This window comes from Medicago truncatula, chromosome 4 (genome assembly GCF_003473485.1).
Source record: "Medicago truncatula cultivar Jemalong A17 chromosome 4, MtrunA17r5.0-ANR, whole genome shotgun sequence".
Classification (NCBI taxonomy): domain Eukaryota; kingdom Viridiplantae; phylum Streptophyta; class Magnoliopsida; order Fabales; family Fabaceae; genus Medicago; species Medicago truncatula.
In genome coordinates, this window is record NC_053045.1 from 14467896 (window position 1) to 14490101 (window position 22206).

Genomic DNA, 22206 nt, shown 5'->3' on the forward strand with positions numbered 1-22206 from the left:
TATTACTGGTGTATTTACCCGGCATTGCCCGTATTAGACATATAATTAAGAATGACAAAATTTTGGTATGTATGGTATCCGCAAATAAAATTCACCACAGACCGGTACGGGACAAATATCTTAACGGTTACACACAAATAGAATAAAATAAACCATATTTTAAGTACCATAACTTAATAGATGCACGTGCAGAAGAAAATAATTGGATTTAGTAAAATTATTAACACATAGAATATAACAAACATGAAATTCTGGCACGCTAGTTTCCTGATGTTGTATGTAATGTTCCAACACTGAGTCACAGGTGGAGTGTAGAGTTTAATGTTTCAACGTCAAGCTAACAATAAACAAACAGAACAAGAGAAATATAAAAGACTAAAATGCAAATGGCACAAGTTATTTGTTAACCCAGTTCGGAACAAATTTTGTTTGCCTAACTTTCACTTCCTGTAGATTTTCTTTTTATTATATCTTTTTATCGAGGAGGCTTCTTAGTATAACTGGGTCACATCCTCCAAATTGCATAAATAGGTGTGATAATTGTACTCCATGCATATGTGTTATTGTGCCAACGCATCCACCACAGAGTGCAGGTTATTATCCGACGTCATGGAAATGCAAATGCGGCAACAAGTTATACCCTCCACAATAAATTTTAATTATCTATACATCTAATGTATTTTTTATGTGTTTAAAATAAATAATGGAAGAATATACACGTTGAAGTTCAATATTAAATATTCTATGATAGTCTTTACAATGATTCCTCACCGAGGGTAATCAGTGTGATTCAGAGATTTTGTTTGTTGGATAGTTTTCAAAATGGCTCCAATAATAGTTCAGGATTTATGGATGAAATTGGTTGAATAAGCGGTGGTAAATTTATTGGAAGTAAATATTTTGAAGTTAAAGAAAAATTATTAAAAGCAATGAAAGTTTAAAATAACAAGAACTATACTACATAGATCTAAAGGACTTGAAGTAAAAGTGCATATAGTAAATGGACTTAAAATTAAATGACAAGTTAAGTGACTCAACAAAAATCTAGACATCTTGTATATGAAATTACGGTAGAAAATGATATTTTTCAATCACTAATCATGGGATGTAATTATACTTTGAATAGTCAAAACATACACCACAAAGTATAAGACCCATAATTTAGCTATATCTAAATCTAGATTTGGTAATTGTTGTGATGTTTTCTTTGTTAATAAATAAACAATCCCATCATAATTTTCATGTTGTGGAAATAAAATGTTTGTTAAATAGTCATTTTGATTTCAAACTCATTACCTTGAATGGTCAAATCGTTGAGTAAATTAATTAGACAAGTCTAAAATAGAAGTGCGTATGTTGTTTTCCACTACGTGTGATTTAGTATGTTTTTTCAGAATTTTTTTAAGAATTATAAATAAATTATAACAACACATGCAATGGATCATGCAGAAGAGCAAATAACACCTTATCTAAATAAAAAGCAAAAACAACGGTTGAAACAATAACTACTCTGCCGAGCACTATACAGGACACGTTCCAAGAGTGAACCACCACTTGCCCAATGAATATTTTTTATTGAAACATTAGAGGAATGATTCTCTTGTGCACTCAATCTACAGAACAAGGGGATTAATTGTCTTCGTTTAGGTATTTGTTTCTTCCTACATTTACTGTGAAGGCAATTGTTGTGCAAACAAGCTAGCCTGTATGGGACATTGAGTCTCAGGGTATTCATGATGATGTCTTTAGGGATAAATTTTGTTTGCCTAACTTTCACTTCCCTTAGATTTTCTCTTTATTATATCTTTTTATTTTATTTTTATGGTTTTTGTTTGGTCCTCCCCTTGTATATATTTTTCTTGTATTTTAATAATTTTTTTTCTAGATAGGTTGAATAGGATAGGAGTCTCTCTAGATGCCAATTAAGGTGTGATGTTAGTGTTTCCCTTTGTTCAGTGTCGTATCTTCAGGCTTATTACAAAAAGTTAACTAAAAATTTGTTTTAATCTCAACCGTATAACTTAAACCAAGGGTTATTATTTATTGATATCATTCTCACGTAATAAAAACATTCTCACTTGAGTATGGACTAGTATGTGTGTATACAACAGTAATAGTCATAAAAATAATAATAGTAATAATATTAATAATTTTTTTTGAAGAAGAAATAATATTAATAATTAATTAACATACCAAAACAAGTTTTTTCATCAACAGGAAAAATAACAACTTACCATTTTTCATAATTTTAGAATAGTTAAAACTATAATTATCATTAAGAAAATAAAAATAAAATTTTTTTTTTTTTTTAAAAAGATTATTTTTTTATTTAGATATAATATATATCCTCAGACTAGATAATGCTTTTGTCCTCACACAAACAAACTAGCTAGTGGTGTTCTTGATAGCATCATAAGTCGTTTTTTGTTCTCTTCACAAAGAAAATGAGAATTACCAATATATCTGCGATCAATATTTTTCATGCCTTGTTTTTCTTGCTCTCAATTTTCACCGTGATCTTCACCAGTAATACTGCATTGCCTGTTACCTGTTTAGGTATACAATTCTTTGATAATATTTCTCCAATCCTTCTTAACTTATGATATATATTATTTTTATTTAACATTATATTATCCCATTACATCTTTTTCATTTAATTAACACCCTCAAATACTTTACATTGTAGATACCAGGTGTCATGTATTTTTCAAATATGCTATAGATAATCAGGTATTGTTACTTTTTTTTTCTTCAAAATGTCTTATTTTCACTCTTATTATATGTAACATCAATATTGTACTGCATTTTAACTAATTAAGCTACCTAGGTCTAACTTTGCATTAAAGGAAATTGTATATGGAGATATAGTCCAAAAAATCTTCTAAAACAATAATTATAGTGATATTGTAAGGGTTTTAGAGTATAATAAGTAATTCATACATTCAACGCTTTCATAATACCAAAAAGTATAGTTTGGTTATGGCTAATTCAAGTATCAAAGAGATCGTGTTATGCTTCTTGGTTCTTTTACATATAACATTATTTGCATTTCTTGAATATTTGAAATTGATTCATGTTAAGATTAAAATCATGATTAAGAACGGAATTCATAACATTCATGAAGAAAATAAAAATTTCATTCTTATTAAATGTAAATTTGATAAAATAAATACGATTTGTATTTCTATTAACTTATCAATATTTTGTGGTAATATTGTGATATTTTTTTGTCAGTATGTCAACAAAATTGGACAAGAGATGTTGTCTAAAAAAAAATCAGAGAAGACAAAGGTTTTGTCGAGGAGGCTTCTTAGTATAACTGGGTCACATCCTCCAAATTGCATAAACAGGTGTGATAATTGTACTCCATGCAAACGTGTTATTGTGCCAACGCATCCACCACAGAGCGCTGGTTATTATCCGACGTCATGGAAATGCAAATGCGGCAACAAGTTATACCTTCCACAATAAATTTTAATTATCTATACATCTAATGTATTTTTTATGTGTTTAAACTAAATAATGGAAGAATATTCACATTGAAGTTCAATATTAAATATTCTATGATAGTCTTTACCATGATTCCTCACCGAGCGTAATCAGTGCGATTGAGAGATTTCGTTTGTTGGATAGTTTTCAAAATGGCTCCAATAATAGTTCAGGATTTATGGATGAAATTGGTTGAATAAGCGGTGGTAAATTTATTGGAAGTAAATATTTTGAAGTTAAAGAATAATTATTAAAAGCAATGAAAGTTTAAAATAACAAGAACTATACTACAAAGATCTAAAGGACTTGAAGTAAAAGTGCATATAGTAAATGGACTTAAAATTAAATGACAAGTTAAGTGACTCAACAAAAATCTGGACATCTTGTATATGAAATTACGGTAGAAAATTATATTTTTCAATCACTAATCATGGAATGTAATTATGCTTTGAATAGTCAAAACGTATACCACAAAGTATAAGACCCATAATTTAGCTATATCTATATCTAGATTTGGTAATTGTTGTGATGTTTTCTTTGTTAATAAATAAACAATCCCATCATAATTTTCATGTTGTGGAAATAAAATGTTTGTTAAATAGTCATTTTGATTTCAAACTCATTACCTTGAATGGTCAAATTGTTGAGTAAATTAATTAGACAAGTCTAAAATAGAAGTGCGTATGTTGTTTTCCACTACGTGTGATTTAGTATGTTTTTTCAGAATTTTTTAAAGAATTATAAATAAATTATAACAACACGCGAAATGGATCATGCAGAAGAGCAAATAACACCTTATCTAAATAAAAAGCAAAAACAACGGTTGAAACAACAACTACTATGTCGAGCACTATACAGAACACGTTCCAAGAGTGAACCACCACTTGCCCAATGAATATTTTTTATTGAAACATTATAGGAATGATTCTCTTGTGCACTCAATCTACGAAACAAGGGGCTTAATTGTCTTCGTTTAGGTATTTGTTTCTTCCTACTTTAACTGTGAAGGCAATTGTTGTGCAAACAAGCTAGCCTGTATGGGACATTGAGTCTCAGGGTATTCATGATGATGTCTTTAGGGATAAATTTTGTTTGCCTAACTTTCACTTCCCTTAGATTTTCTTCTTTTTATTTTATTTTTATGGTTTTTGTTTGGTCCTCCTCTTGTATATATTTTTTTTGTATTTTTATAATTTTTTTTCTAGATAGGTTGAATAGGATAGGAGTCTCTCTAGATGCCAACTAAGGTGTGATGTTAGTGTTTCCCTTTGTTCAATGTCCTATCTTCAGGCTTATTACAAAAAGTTAACTAAAAATTTGTTTTAATCTCAACCGTATAACTTAAACCAAGGGTTATTATTTATTGATATCATTCTCACCTAATAAAAACATTCTCACTTGAATATGGACTAGTATGTGTGTATACAACAATAATAGTCATAAAAATAATAATAGTAATAATATTAATATTTTTTTTTGAAGAAGAAATAATATTAATAATTAATAAACATACCAAAAAAAGTTTTTTCATCAAAAGTAAAAATAACAGCTTACCATTTTATATAATTTTAGAATAGTTAAAACTATAATTATCATTAAGAAAATAAAAATAAAAATTTATTTATTTTTTCTAAAAAAAGATTATGTTTTTCATTTAGATATAATATATATACTCAGACAAGGTAATGCTTTTGTCCTCAAACAAACAAACTAGCTAGTGGTGTTCTTGATAGCATCATAAGTCGTTTTTTCTTCTTTTCACAAAGAAAATGAGAATTACCAATATGTCTATGATCAATATTTTTCATGCCTTGTTTTTCTTGCTCTCAATTTTCACCGTGACCTTCACCAGTATTACTGCGTTGCCTGTTACCTGTATAGGTATACAATTCTTTTATTTAACATTATATTATCCCATTACATATTTTTCATTTAATTAAAACCCTCGAATACTTTACATTGAAGATACCAGGTGTCATGTATTTCTCAGATCTGCTATAGATAATCAGGTATTGCTACTTAATTTTTTTTCTTCAAAATATGTCTTATTTTCACTCTTATTATATGTAACATCAATATTGTACTGCATTTTAACTAATTAAGCTACCTAGGTCTAACTTTGCATTAAATGAAATTGTATATGGAGATATAGTCCAAAAAATCTTCTCAAAATAATTATAGTGATATTGTAAGTGTTTTAGAGTATAATAAGTAATTCATACATTCAACGCTTTCATAATACGAAAAAGTATAGTTTGGTTATGGCTAATTCAAGTATCAAAGAGACCGTGTTATGCTTATTGGTTCTTTTACATATAACATTGATTTGCATTTCATGAATATTTGAAATTGATTCATGTTACGATTAAAATCATGATTAAGAACTGAATTCATAACATTCATGAAGAAAATAAAAATTTCATTCTTATGATATGTAAATTTGATAAAATAAATAAGATTTGTATTTCTATTAACTTATCAATATTTTGTGGTAATATTGTCATATTTTTCTGTCAGTATGTCATCAATATTGGAAAAGAGATGTTGTCTAAAAAAAATCAGAGAAGACAAAGGTTTTGTCGAGGAGGCTTCTTATTATGACTGGGTCACATCCTCCAAATTGCATAAATAAGTGTGATAATTGTACTCCATGCATACCTGTTATTATGCCAACGCATCCACCACAGAGCGCAGGTTATTATCCGACGTCATGGAAATGCAAATGCGGCAACAAGTTATACCCTCCAGAATAAATTTTAATTATCTATACATCTAATGTATTTTTTATGTGTTTAAAATAAATAAGAGAAGAATATTCACATTCAAGTTCAATATTAAATATTCTATGATAGTCTTTACAATGATTACTCACCGAGGGTAATCAGTGCGATTGAGAGATTTTGTTTGTTGGATAGTTTTCAAAATGGCTCCAATAATAGTTCAAAATTTAAGGATGAAATTGTTGAATAAGTGATGGTAAACTTATTGGAAGTAAATATTTTGAAGTTAAAGAAAAATTAATTATAAGCAATGAAAGTTTAAAATAACAAGAACTATACTACATAGATCTAAAAGACTTGAAGTAAAAGTGCATATAGTAAATGGACTTAAAATTAAATTACAAGTTAAGTGACTCAACAAAAATCTAGACATCTTGTATATGAAATCACGGTAGAAAATGCTATTTTTCAATTACTAATCATGGGATGGAATTATGCTTTGAATAGTCAAAACCTACACCACAATAAGACCCATAATTTAGCTATATCTAAATCTAGATTTGGTAATTGTTGTGATGTTTTCTTTGTTAATAAATAAACTATCCCATCATAATTTCCATGTTGTGGAAATAAAACGTTTGTTAAATAGTCATTTTGATTTTAAACTCATTACCTTGAATGGTCAAATTGTTGAGTAAATTAATTAGACAAGTTTAAAATAGAAGTGCGTATGTTGTTTTCCACTAGGTGTGATTTAGTATGTTTTTTCAGAATTTTTTGAAGAATTATAAATAAATTATAACAACACGTGCAATGGATCATGCACAAGAGCCAATAACACCTTATCTAAATAAAAAGCAAAAACAACTATTGAAACAACAATAACTATGTCGAGCACTATACAGAACACGTTCCAAGAGTGAACCACCACTTGTCCAATGAATATTTTTTATTGGAACATTAGAGGAATGATTCTCTTGTGCACTCAATCTACGGAACAAGGGGATTAATCGTTTTCATTTAGGTATTTGTTTCGTCCTACATTTACCGTGAAGGCAATTGTTGTGCAAACAAGTTAGCCTGTATGGGACATTGAGACTCGGGGTATTCATGATGATGTCTTTAGGGACAAATTTTGTTTGCCTGATTCTCACTTACCTTAGATTTTCTTTTAATTATATCTTTTTATTTTATTTTTATGGTTTTTGTTTGGTTCTCCTCTTGTATATATTTTTCCTGTATTTTAATTATTTTTTTCTAGTTAGGTTGAATAGGATGGAGTCTCTCTAGATGCCAATGAAGGTTGGATGTTGGTGTTTCCCCTTGTTTAGTGTCCTATCTCCAGCCTTATTACAAAAAGTTAACTAAAAATTTGTTTTAATCTCACCCATATAATTTAAAGCAAGGGTTATTATTTATGGATATCATTCTCACATAATAAAAACATTCTCATTTAAGTACAGACCAGTATGTGTATATAACAGTAATAATCATAAAAATAATAAATGTAGTAATATTAATAATTTTTTTAAAGAAGTAATAATATTAATAATTAATAAAAATACCAAAACCAATTTTTTCATCACAAGCAAAAATAACAACTTACCATTTTATATAATTTTAGAATAGTTAAAACTATAATTTTCATTAAGAAAATAAAAATAAAAATTTATTTATTTTTAAAAAAAATATAGTTTTTTCATTTAGATATAATATATATACACAGACTAACAATGCTTTTGTCCTCACACAAACAAACTAGCTAGTGGTGTTCTTGATAACATCATAAGTAGTTTTTTGTTCTTTTCACAAACAAAATAAGAGATACTAATATCTCTGCGACCAATATTTTTCAGGCCTTGTTTTTCTTGCTCTCAATTTTCACCGTGATCTTCACCAGTACTACTGCGTTGCCTGTTACCTGTTTAGGTATACAATTCTTTGATAATACTTCTCCCATCCTTCTTAACTTATGATATATATTGTTTTTATTTAAATTTATATTATCTCATTCCATCTTTTTCATTTAATTAACACCCTCGAATCCTTTACATTGTAGATACCAGGTGTCATGTATTTTTCAGATCTGCTATAGATAATAAGGTATTGCTACTTAATCTTTTTTTCTTCTTCAAAATATGTCTTATTTACACTCTTATTATATGTAACATCAATATTGTACTTCATTTTAACTAATTAAGCTACCTAGCTCTAACTTTGCATTAAAGGAAATTGTATATGGAGATATAGTCCAAAAAATCTGCTCAAATAATAATTATAGTGATATTGTAAAGGTTTTAGAGTATAATAAGTAATTCATACATTCAACGCTTTCATAATACCAAAAAGTATAGTTTGGTTATGGCTAATTCAAGTATCAAAGAGATCGTGGTATGCTTCTTGGTTCTTTTAGATATAACATTGATTTGCCTTTCTTGAATATTTGAAATTGATTCATGTTAAGATTAAAATCATTATTAAGAAGTGAATTGATAACATTCATGAAGAAAATAAAAATTTCATTCTTATTATATGTAAATTTGATAAAAGAAATACGATTTGTATTTCTATTAACTTATCAACATTTTGTGGTAATACTGTGATATTTTTTTGGTCAGTATGTCAACAAAATTGGACAAGAGATGTTGTCTAAAAAAAAAATCAGAGAAGACAAAGGTTTTGTCGAGGAGGCTTCTTAGTATGACTGGGTCACATCCTCCAAATTGCATAAATAGGTGTGATAATTGTACTACATGCATACGTGTTATTGTGCCAACGCATCCACCACAGAGCGCTAGTTATTATCCGGAGTCAATGAAATGCAAATGCGGCAACAAGTTATACTCTCCACAATAAATTTTAATTATCTATATATTTAATGTATTTTTATGTGTTTAAAATAAGTAATGGAAGAATATTTAATTATCTATATATTTAATGTATTTTTATGTGTTTAAAATAAGTAATGGAAGAATATTCACGTTCAAGTTCAATATTAAATATTCTATGATAGTCTGTACAATGATACCTCACCGAGGGTAATTAGTGTGATTGGGAGATTTTGTTTGTTGGATAGTTTTCAAAATGGCTCCAATAATAGTTCAGGATTTATGGATGAAATTGGTTGAATAAGCGATGGTAAACTTATTGGAAGTAAATATTTTGAAGTTAAAGAAAAATTAATTAGAAGCAATGAAAATTTAAAATAACAAGAACTAAAATACATAGATCTAAATGACTTGAAGTAAAAGTGCATATAGTAAATGGACTTAAAATTAAATGACAAGTTAAGTGACTCAACAAAAATCTAGACATCTTATATATGAAATCACAGTAAAAAATGATATTTTTCAATTACTAATCATGGGATGTAATTATGCTTTGAATAGTAAAAACCTACACCACTAAGTATATAAGACCCATAGTTATAACTAAATCTAGATTCGGTAATTGTTGTGATGTTTTCTTTGTTAATAAATAAACACTCCCATCATAATTTCCATGTTGTAGAAATAAAATGTTTGTTAAATAGTCATTTTAATTTCAAACTCATTACTTTGAATGGTAAAATTGTTGAGTAAATTAATTAGACAAGTCTAAAATAGAAGTGCATATGTTGTTTTCCACTACGTGCGATTTAGTCTGTTTTATCATAATTTTTTTAAGCATTATAAATAAATTATAACAACACGTGCAATGGATAATGCAGAAGAGCCAGCAACACCTTATCTAAATAAAAAGCAAAAACGACGGTTGAAACAACAACAACTCTGTCGAGCACCATATAGGACATGTTCCAAGGGATTCTTGTTTTCATTGAGGTATTTGTTTCTTCCTACATTTACTGTGAAGGCAATTGTTGTGCAAACAAGCTGGCCTCTATGGGACATTGAGACTCAGGGTATTCATAATGATGTCTTTAGGGACAAATTTTGTTTGCCTAACTTTCACTTCCCTTAGATTTTCTTTTTATTATATCTTTTTATTTTATTTTTATGGTTTTTGTTTGGTGCTCCTCTTGTATATATTTTTCCTGTATTTTAATAATTTTTTTTTAGATATGTTGAATAAGATAGGAGCCTCTCTAGATGCCAATGAAGGTTGGATGTTGGTGTTTCCCCTTGTTTAGTGTCCTATCTCTAGGCTTATTACAAAAAGTTAATTAAAAATTTGTTTTAATCTCACCCGTATAATTTAAACCAAGGGTTATTATTTATTGATATCATTCTCACATAATAAAAACATTCTCACTTGAGTACAGAGTAGTATGTGTGTATATAACAGTAATAGTCATAAAAATAATAATAGTAATAATATTAATAATTTGTTTGAAACTACCACCACTTCATATTTCCAATTTCCAGTACTGAGTCCAATACTCAGCCAAATTTTCTTATCTCACAAAACTGAAATCATTTCCCTTCCAAAAATTGAAACTACTAGCTACAATTTTCTCATTTGAAACTCTGCCAATTTTTATGTAGACGCTTCATCCCATTCCAGTCTTGAGGTAAGGGTGATTTCATTGTTTGTTCTTCTATTCTTTCTTCAATCCTTTTAATCTCATTCTAAATAAAGTCATCCTTTTTGTTCTTCCACTTGTACTCTCCTCATTGAAGAATAATTCTCGAAGTCTTGTTCCGACAATTGGGTAGAATTCTTTAAATATTAGGAAGGAAGGCACTTAAGGTAAGGGCACTTCCCCATACAACTCAAAATTAGACATTGAATTAGAAATCTGTAAAGTATTTATATGTTGTTTGTATGCTTAAAGGAAAATAATAAGAAGAGAAAATAAGACTTTATGGAAGACCTCTTTTGTCATGTGCATGATAATGTGCTATTATTTTTTGTGTGATTGCCTTAGTGGCGGGGATTGCATCTACCTTTATTATCGTGACATATGTATTTGGTGTGCCTTTGTGGCGGGTTAAACTTATTATTCTTTGTGGTACCTAAGTGGCGGGTTTTAGTCTTGCATTTTCATGATCATGCATGGTATATGCATTTGTGTGGTGCCTTAGTGGCGAGAATTGCAATTATATTTTGTGTGAATGTCTTAGTGGCGGAAATTGCAATTATATTCTGTGTGGATTCCTTAATGACAGGAATTATACCCAGATCATATAGTTTTAGGAGCATGCATATACATGTGTATCATAAAGGTCTATTAAGATTTGTATAGAAAGATTGTGTCATTTTTCTGTTCACGTGCACATGAAAATCAGAAGAAAAATAATAATAACAAAGAAATGAAAAGTTAATCATTATATATACACACACATATATATACCCCTGTGCATAGAGATACAAAAGCAAGGTAAGAGTTAGTGTGGTGAGTAATGTCTTATTATGACAATTCTGATACATGACTTTCACAACTAGAAAACACGGATTTAGCGACGGCCGTTTTCCGTCGCAAAAGCGTTAAAATTCCGTAGCAAACGACTTCCTGACGAGTTTTGCGACGCTTCAAAAATCCGTCGTAATAATGGGGGTCGGAGAAATTGACCAACGGAATATCAACTCCGTCATTGATTGCGGCGTCATAGACACGGTCGTAAACACCAAAATTCCGTCGCTAAATCCCCGCCAAAATGGATATATGTAAACCAGTTTTCCGTCACAAAATACCGACGTTAAAAGTTTCCGTCACAAATCACTAAGGGAAAAAACCGTTGCAAATAACTGAGAGAAGAATCCCCTCGCAAAATATCTGGGAATTTGAATAGCGTCGCTATGATATCCGACGCTACATTGCAAGACAAAATTTTTGTGACTTTCGTATTTTCCGTCACAAATAAGTTTTTTTTTTTTTTTCCCTTAAAATTAGTTTAAAAAATTTCTCAATTATTTCTCAAAACACTTTTGGAATATAAAACAAGGTGATGAAAAATCACAAGATAAAATACATTAATATTTGATGAAAAACCTTTTTGATTGCGTTCAGAAGAATCACACTACTTATCTTTTGCATCAAAATATATTGAAATAATTACTAAATAGTATTAGAACATTTCCTTTAAACTAAAAGTTATAATCAAATTTTCAAAATAATATGATAAATAATCAAGTAGGTGGACACAAATGTTAATCCTAACTCGAACGATGAGGTTGATAAAGAGGTAGATGCGAATGGCCTTATGTAAAAGACTCCATTAATTTCTGGAACTGCTCTCGGAGCAATCGTGAATCCTCCTGTGACTGTTGTGCCTGCTCTCGAGCTAAACGTGACTCCTCCTGTGATGCACGAATCAATTCCTCGTTAGTTTTCAACCGTTCCTTGAGTTCCATGTTTTCAGCTGACATTTTAGATATTGCAGTCCTCATATGCTCATATTCAGATGGTGAGATGCCATCAGATGACCTGGATGAAGAAGGCTTGTATTTTCCTACCTCTGTCCCCAAACCATAAATACGTCCTTTCTTGTCGACTCCTCCAACTACGTCCAAGAAGATGAAGTTGTCTGACTGATAGTCATTAGACACATCATCCCCCTCTGTTTGTTGTGAGTTCCTTTCAAAAATCCGTCTTTCATATTCATCCTACAAAATTAGAGTTTGTCTTAATTCTTACGTACAAAAATATGAAATTAAATCAATTACTACAATTAAATTCATATATAAACCAACCAATAACAAGTTAAACAAATTAAAACTAGTTTTTAACTAATAACCAAGTTATCATGACTTCTTTTCAAGTGAAGAAACATTAGATTATCATGTTCAGAAGTCAGAACCTGATGAACAATAATAAGCATGCATAACATTAAAAATTATGGCACAAAAGCATGTAATATACAACAATATACATGATTAGATAACCAAAAACAATTATAGCACATGATGGCAGAGTTATAGTGTAGCAGCATGCATCAATACACATGAGGACAATTATAAATACTAATTTTAAAGTTTTTCCAATTACCTTGACTTGCCACCAGCATACCAAGTCCACAAAAGGATATAACTAATTCTAGAAAATTTTCAATTGTTTTATGTTCATTTGACAAAGGGCCGGAAATGATAATATCATCGAATTGTAACTTACCGCAACCATTTGAGATTTGGAGGATACCCACTTTGATGGATCACCTTTCATTTTGTGTGTCTTTAGATACACTTCCCAACAACTTGGAGTCATGTTTGAGTCAGTTTTCTATAGTACAAAATAAATAGATTAGTATTATTATTAATTTAAATCACTATGCTTTACTGCAAATATAATTTGTTTACTTACTAATCTTTTAGAATGTTCAATTGTTGGAATTGACCCACAAGTGTGCAATGGACCATTAGAGGATCTTCTATTTCGCTTATTAACTGCTGCTTTGTCCTTCCATTTACTATCTTCCCAATTTTGTTCCAATTTTTCACGCAATAGAGCAGGGATCCATTCGCCTTTGTCCATTCCTCTTCGTACCCGATACATTGTATTTTGGTACCCATCAGATGTCTTATGATGATAAGTCTTCTTTATGTCTTGATCATACTCAGGAAGCCACTTATATATCCTCTGCAATACAAGCAATGTAATTAATATAGGATAAACTGGACATCACACTAGGAGCTTTGCTCTGGAACTTGTAACTTTTTCGTGAGTTATTAATATTCACCACCATTCTCTTGTTTCTATTGATTTATTCTGTTTTATTAGCTCTGTTCTATCAGATATGTTCATTAAAATTCCCTCTTTTCACTTTTGAAATTGTTTTTTCTCCAACTGTCGTTGACCCAGCAACAGTTAACCACCGCCGGACACTATTAAAGTCAGTTGAACAATTAGAAAAGTACCGACAATTAGAAAAGAAGTACCGACGACAGTTGAAAAATTAGGGTTGTATATATGTTAATTGGTCTAACATTTCATTTTATAATTTTGATAAGAGACTAGTAACAGATTCCAATCCATACCCTCCAAAGTTGGGAGGGAGCCAAAAATGATGGTAGGCAGTGCAGTGGAATAGAATATATATACCAGCAATTCCAAATAAAAAATGGACTAAGATAACTTCAACCGACAATTCCAAATAACAAATGGACTGAGCGACAAATCTAACAACGAGGACGATAAACATAAGTTGGAGGAAGAGAAGGACAGTACCTGAAACTCGTTATACCACAAGTCCGCAAGAGCCGTGTCATTTTTCATTAACTCTCCATAAGTTGTCCAAGTCCCTTGAAACAAATGTTTCATAATCTTTGTAATGTCACGTGGGGGCTTAGCAGCAGGCTCAAACCTATAAAAATAAAATTAAACAAGTAGTAAAATACAAGGATACAAGTTATTATAGAATTAAACGGAAAATCTTATAAAAATCTTACGTTAACTGTGGTCCCGGACGGATCCATATACGCCTATCAGTAGGATCTGTACTCCCAGCTATCGGATACGAATCATCACATGATGATGATGATACATGTGGATCACCACCAGATACAACATCATATGGTCTATGTGTATTAGAAAGATGTGGTGGACTAGGAGTAGAGTGGGGAGATTGGATATTTGTAGGTATTTGAGAGGTGGGAGCATGAATTGTAGACATTTGTGGGCTTGGAGTAGAGAGGAAAGGTGGGAAATTTGTAAATGTTTGAGATATGGGATGATGTTTCGGTTGCCTTGTAGGTTGTGGAAGTTGGATATTTGAAGGTGTGTTAGATGTAAGATGATGTGTAGGTTTCCTTGTAGAGTGGGGTTGTTGGGTATTTGTAGGTATTTGAGAAGTGGGAGCATGGACAGTAGACATTTGTGGACTTGAAGTAGAGAGGAAAGGTGGGAAGTTTGTATGTGTTTGAGATATGGGATGATGTGTAGGCTGCTTTGTAGATAGGGATTGTTGGATATTTGAAGGTGTTTTAGATGTAAGATGATGTGTAGGTTTCATTGTAGAGTGGGGTTGTTGGATATTTGTAGGTATTTGAGAAGTGGGAGCATGGACAGTAGACATTTGTGGACTTGAAGTAGAGAGGAAAGGTGGGAAGTTAGTATGTGTTTGAGATATGGGATGATGTGTAGGTTGCTTTGTAGATAGGGATTGTTGGGTGTCTGCAGGCCTAGGTGCTTGTAATCTAGAAGAATGTGACAAAGTAGTTTTATGCTTACCTCCCTTATTTCCCTTAACTTTGTTGATGCTTATACCAGCACCTCTTCCACTGCTCCTTGTAATATCATTGTCTTCCATCTATCTATATACATATAAAACTAGGTAATTAACTACTGTACATAAAAAAAAAGAAGTTAAAAGGCGCACAAAATTAGACATGGGCATAAGTTAAAAGGCACACAAAATTAAAACATAAGCACAATTAGCATTTTCCATTAATATGCATAAGAATCACACATAAGGATTTGTTGAAAAAATTTAACATAACAATAGAAAAAAGACTAGTCATATTGTTCTCCTTCTTTTTCCTCTTCTAAATTCATCATCTTCTTCTTCTTCCACTTCTAATTCTTCTTCTACTTCTACTTCTACTTCTTCATAATCCTCCTCCTCCTCCTCCTCCTCCTCCTCAAACTCGTCATATTGTTCTTCTATCTCTAAATCAAGTTGGTCCAAGACAGAGATTGGTACTACTTCTTCTACACCATTAGTGTCAACAATGCATTGTTGAAAATCATCATCTGAAACAAACACATGCATTTGTTGTTCAGCATCATCCTAGTATGCATGAGTTGTTTCGGGTACATTTTTTTCCAAAGATTGAATTGTGCTGCGTGCTTTGGTTTTGATGACACCGAGCCAACCCAAATCAAAACCTTAACATATAGGCATTCAAATTGTGCATACCCAATTCAGTTAGCATAGTTTACAACATAAAAACAAGAGAAGGAGAAAAAAGAGTTTGGAACCTGTTTGCAGCAGCCAAGTGAGATGAGCTAAGTGAGCAACGGCCCGAGCAAAGTGAAGGATTTAGGAACCTGTTTGCAGCAGCAAAGTAAGATTAGCAATAATCTGATCGAAGTGACCTGCTGATTGAAGGTTTTGGGAATTAGATTGATGATGTGAAGATTTAGGGCAAATGAATTTGGAAATTAGAGAGGGGAAATTAGATTAGGAATCGATTGGGGGACCTGTTTGGGAGTTAGATAGATGAAGGATGAATGGATTTTGGTATGAGCGATTGCTGGTTGATGGGTGAATGAGGAAAAACTTTAGAGTTTTGTTATGTATTTGTTTGTTATAATAAGAATGAACGATGCGAGGGAGAAAGTGGTGTTTTGTTATTTATATAATAATGAAACCATCGTATCTGAAAAAATCCAAGTTTTTTTTTTTTTTTATAACAAACTTTTTTTATTGAGGGATTTTATAACAAACTTTTGTTACATATAATAGTGAGAGTAGAAATTATATAAATAAGACTGTAATGTTGTTAAAAATTTAAGTGCAAATTAGAATAACAAATCCGATGGCAAAAATAAAAGACTCTATGAATATTCAAAAAGAAGAAAGAGTGGAAGATTCGTTTGAAAAAAGTGAAGGAGAATGAGAAATAGTTGAAGATTCATTTGACAAGATACAAGAAAAAATTTGCAACGAAGAAGGAGAAGTTTCATCAAGAGTTCTAATGGATCATGATTTAACCGAAGAAGAGTATCAATTTGAGTTGAAAAATTTTCAAGATATGGTTGAAGCTGTGTTTAAAAAGATACAAGAAAAAAATGGCAACGAAGAAGAAAAAAAATTACCAAGAGTGCTAAAGGATTTTGATTTAAACGATGAAGCAGATTGCGAATTTGATTTGAACAAATTTCCAGAAGAAGGAGAAGAATCTTCCCAACACGAGTTTCAACATGTGATTAGGAAGATGTTATGAAAACTTCTTCCTAAATTTTATTGAAACCCATTTTATTTTGATTTTAGATTAGAAATAAAGAGTAACTTTGAATCAAAGTTTCAACTTTGAATCAATGACATTGTCTAGAGTCTAGTAGAACATAAAAACATTTTATGTTTAGTATTGCATTAGTTTATCTTCTTTTTGAGAATTACCTATTGCTTAGCCATAACCTTGCTTTTCTATAGTTGGTGTAATTTACTTTTCTTCATTTAGCCTTAATTTTTTTTTTACGTATTTTCCACCTCTTTGATTTAGGTTTGGTTTATTGTGTAAAGGAGTCTCTTTCGCTAATTTCTTGTCTGCGTAGCTTTCTAAGAAGCTACTGAAAAAATGCTTATGATTTTAAGCATTTGTTAGGTTTTTCTTTTAGATGCTCTCTCTTTTTTTTTTTTTTTTTGTAAATATTTATCAAACTGGTACAAAAGTGATTATTTTGTTTTAAAAAAGTAATCTTTTTTTTATAAGAAACTGATATAAAAGTGATTATTTTGCTTTAAAAAGAGGTTTTTTTTCTTCGAAAATGGATACGAAACGAGGAGTTCAGTGAATAGGTAACAAGTTAAATTTACAGATTTCACTAAAATAAATAAACAAAGTACTAATCACTATTGATCTCAGAAACTTACCCAGTGCCACGATTCCGCAAGGCAGGACCTCCACCTCGACCGCCTCTAGGCCTGGAACATCCCAAACAAAAAAGTAAATAAGTGATTGAAGATTTCAACAGAATTTGAACCATTGGAGGAAAAGAATATCTGACACTTGCTGCCTATTTTGATCTAGTAGTTTAGATATGGACATCAATTTTCACCATTCACAAATAAATATGTACTCCATCCAGGGTGAAACTAAGTGTCCAAATAGACATTCCCTCAAACATGTTATGTTCTTACCTTAGTTTTGGGATACCACATGAATATGAATAGGGCAAGCTTCAATTCTCCATACATGGGCAACCTTCATATAAGTTCCGGCATTAATTTTTTGTACAAATCTTATTGATCAAAATTGAACAATATACAAATAACTAAAAACTCAAGGACTCACCACCCAATAACTACATTAGAAAACTTTTCTAGTACTGTGAGAAAAGCTACAATGATCCTGCAAATTAAGGATGAACAAACACATAAATCAAACAATGATTATTAACTCCATTCCAGCAACTAATACCTTATTAGGTGACAATAACTCTAATCCATCTCCAAAATAAATTGGCCCTCCAATAACCTTCATTATATAGGTTTTTGTCTCATCTTAGCTCAAAGATATAGGTTTGAGATGGTCTGCTACATCTCCACGTGGTAACAAAATCCATCTAAAATTCAAACATAAAGGGAATGACACAAAGTAGTATGTCTGTATATATGGCAGGTTTTCGGATATTATTTGGCCTAACTACCTCTCAAGTCTCAACTCAGCTACTAACTGCCCATTTACCAAATAACTAACCTCTTAAATAACTACTTAACTAACAATAACAGACCTATCAAGCAGCCATTATGTGACATATTTTGCACCCCCTGCATCACTTGTTACTTATAAAACCAGTCCAGCCATTTGGCCTCTTTAAAACTTGGTAAAACCAAGGTATTGATTTTGGCTACTAAAAGTTGAAAATACAAACCACTTTCAGCACTGCAAATTTCCATACATCGGTAGAAACAACATTGTCAAACAATGTACCAGAAACCATTTGAGACAATAATTTTGACATACCGTAGGAATCAGAACTGATTTCGAGGATTCAGCAAATTTATCAACCTTCTCAAGGTTCAGTGACTGAGTTGGAGCATCGAAGACAATATTCTATAACAACACAATGGAAAACAAAACATAAGCCGTAAAAAATCAAATAGCCATATCTGTTATAAATAAAATAGCTTCATAGAAAATATCCTATAACAATGCAATCGAAAACCAAACATAAACAACAAAAAATCAAATAGCCAAATCAATTATAAATAGAATAGAACGAAATCATAAAAAATGTTCCATCTATCTATCTGCCACCAATGATCCTCATTATGCATTATTTTCTTCTCCAAAAACACCACAAAAAGGGAATTTCTACAACAGTGAATAACTAAAACTTAGAAACCTTTCCAAACATAACATGTAGCGAATTACACGATTTTAATACCAAGATAAAGTCACTTAAATGAGGTTAATGCCACTTGAATGAAAAATCTTCAGTAAAGAACGTTATATTCGTTTCTGCATTACTACCATTCCTCCTGCAACTTCATTATGGGACTAATTTTCTGGCATACCAAGAAACCATATAAAAATGCTAGCACAAATGCTATCTCTATCTATATATGCCCCCTTCAAAAGTATCCAAATCATGCAGCAAAAACAAAATGCACAGATGGACTGAAAAGTAAAAGTTACTAAAAATCAAACATTTTTATCATCGCACATAAATTGAAATTTAATTTGTGTATATTCACATATACATCCAGGAAAAGATACAAAACAAAACATTGAATCATGAAACTCGATGATAAAAACTAAAAAATTACTTCAGAAGTGTCGATTAAAAATACAAAACTCATAAAAACTACTGTCCTGCAGTCCTTGAGGTTGTCACCACTTTCTTGGAATATGCCTGTTAGCTCTAAAAATTTGATACACATACCTGAGCTATTTCTTCAGAAGTGTCGATCATTCGTGCTCTGCTTTTCAAGTTTGTCACAACAACATCAACATCCATATTTATACCTCGTCTCAGATCCATTGCATTCATTCCAGCTGCTACTGATTTGCATCCTTCCGTAAATATTACTCGGATAAGAACTGTAGCACAAGTGGTTCCTGCCAAAATTTATACCACTCATTAGTCGGGAGACAAAATGTACAATATCAGCATGTCAAATGTGGCCGTATTTACATTTTATTTCTTACATATATACCGCGTCCTAGGAATAAAACAAATTTCTAAAAAAGCATAAGATACTCCCTCCCTGCACGTTTTTTTTTGGATTTACAATCCGAAAGTAAGACGCACGAGAAACTTGGATGTGATGAAAAATTCACAAATTCATTATCATAAAATTTGTTTAGAAGTGTCTCCAAAAATTCACAAATTTATTATCATAAAAAATCTCTCTAAAATAAAAGAAATTGAAAGAAAATGAAAAAAGGATCACGTGTCTCTAATATGTTGCATGACAAAGGGAACTACAAAACCATTGGTATTCATATTATTGTGAAGAAGTGTTTCATAAGACACAAAATTCATCTCTTGTAAATATTCATAGCTATCATCATCATCATTAACCCTGTTAATTCCAGAAGTTCCTTCACCATCTTTTCCTCTACTATTACTCCCCATCATAAACACAAACCAAGATTTTTTATAGTGATAATCACCACAAGCGAGATAGATATAAGTATATGAATTCAAAATATAAAATTCAACCGATTCACTAACCTCTTTCTTAGCAGCCACAAGTTTCTTCTCTTCTTCAGAGCTTGTATCATCATCTTCATCGTTAGAATCGGAGCTATCTTTCTTACTCTTTTTTCAATAGCAACAGGCTTTGCATCCTATACAGTGGGGCATAAGTTAGAACATCAAAGCATTATAAATGAATACCTATGTGAGGAACAATGTATAGGTTCTCGTAAAATTTAAAGAGCACTACATTTTCATCCTGTAATTTACATTTCCACCCATTTCCTATAATTGAGAGAAACATATTGATATGAAGGGAAACATATTGCAATGCATTTGGTATTTTCAGAATAATCATCTATGTTGTTTAGAAACTATATACTATGGAATATTAATAGTACATGAATAGTGATATACCTGAAGTTCGGCGTGCCCATCATCGACTGCATTAATAGCTACCTTAAGAACCTGAATTGCGGTTTGGCTATTCCTGAGTATCCCCCTACACCATTTTATTGTTTCTTTCTCTAAGTTTCCTAGCTACATCAAATCAAAACATTATATTAACCATAAGTATGAGCTTGATTTATAAACATTGTAATTCTGCTAATATTTTTTCCTTTGCCACGTTTCCACAAACACCTTGTGGGTACTAAAGTTCAAATCTGACATAACTCTTTTTAATTCTTTACACCCTTCATTTAAGAGAGAGAAAAACAGTTACACACTAAATGATACAACCCAAATATCCGAACATGTCCAAACAACTTAAAAATTCATACCTCAATCATTGATTCTTGCTTCTGTTTACATGTTCGCATTCCAAATAGCAGCAAAAACCACTTCTAATATCCCCTTGAAACCCTTTTTCATCATCCATAATCTTTGTACCAGCCCTAGTCTCAGAACAACTTAGTTTAGCTTAAATTTCAACTTTTAGTTTATGCATCAACTTCCTTGATAAAGCCCTAGCTTTCTCTCAACCTTCCACTTCAACTACTTCCTTTAGAGAATGAATCACCCATAGTCAGTAGTTAGTACCCAAGCTCTTGCAGCAACCAAACAACACAACAAATCAGTCAGGCTTCACATGCAATGTTTTTGATGAGCTTAAACAATGAACTTTTCCAATTTTCTTTCTTAAAGAGGGTTCGGCTGAGAGGAATAAAAGGGAGGGGAAGAAATTTAAAGTTGGATTCTAGTTTAGTTTGCCAATTGGAGTGTGAAAATGGGATTGAATGTTGATTTCTACTTGATTTGAGAAGAATTAGATAAATTGAGGTGAAGGATGGAGGAACACGTGAGGGAAGAAGAGAAAACAGAGGGAGAGGGAGGGTTTTCTTAGAAAGAGAAGTGAAGAATGAAATGGGGAAAATTCTTTTAAAATCTATATGGGAAAGTCAGTATTTACTAATTTACCAAAATACCTTTATAAATTTATTACTAGTTTCATAAATTTAATTTTTTTAATTATTATTAATTTTTTATTTTACAAGTTAAACGGTGCGTTTCAATAACTCTCTCATTTTTGCATTTTTCACATTTACCATCACAATCTAATTCAGATAAAAAAAGTTCAAAGCATGATACTTGTACAATAATAATAAAGTGATATTGAAACATAAATTCACGAGTAAATTCACATTCACATTTTTCACATTCAATCCTTTAGAGCATCCATAATGGTAGTTCCTTAATAAAGACTCCTTAAATGGACCCCACGTTACACGTCACTTATTTATAATATAT

General features: G+C 31.1%; 1 protein-coding gene and 1 long non-coding RNA gene across 2 annotated transcripts; one reads left to right on the top strand and one right to left on the bottom strand.

The window, feature by feature from the left end:
• The first annotated feature begins 7980 nt into the window (after positions 1–7980).
• LOC120580308 (uncharacterized) lies at positions 7981–8870 on the top strand. Its single transcript, XR_005646025.1, has 3 exons — positions 7981–8138; positions 8269–8312; positions 8828–8870. It is a non-coding gene; the product is annotated as an uncharacterized lncRNA (long non-coding RNA).
• A 3258-nt stretch (positions 8871–12128) lies between these two features.
• On the bottom strand, positions 12129–21819 carry LOC112421361 (uncharacterized). Its single transcript, XM_024782879.2, has 14 exons — positions 21240–21819; positions 20875–20997; positions 20494–20609; positions 19699–19874; positions 18777–18866; positions 18105–18161; positions 17951–18014; positions 17684–17734; positions 16066–16134; positions 14535–15398; positions 14314–14449; positions 13450–13725; positions 13261–13368; positions 12129–12755 (listed from the first exon to the last, which is right to left on the bottom strand). The coding sequence occupies exons 10-14, from the start codon at positions 15392–15394 to the stop codon at positions 12351–12353; spliced, it is 1785 nt and encodes a 594-aa protein (XP_024638647.2). The 5' UTR covers positions 15395–15398; positions 16066–16134; positions 17684–17734; positions 17951–18014; positions 18105–18161; positions 18777–18866; positions 19699–19874; positions 20494–20609; positions 20875–20997; positions 21240–21819; the 3' UTR covers positions 12129–12350.
• Between the last annotated feature and the right edge of the window lie 387 nt (positions 21820–22206).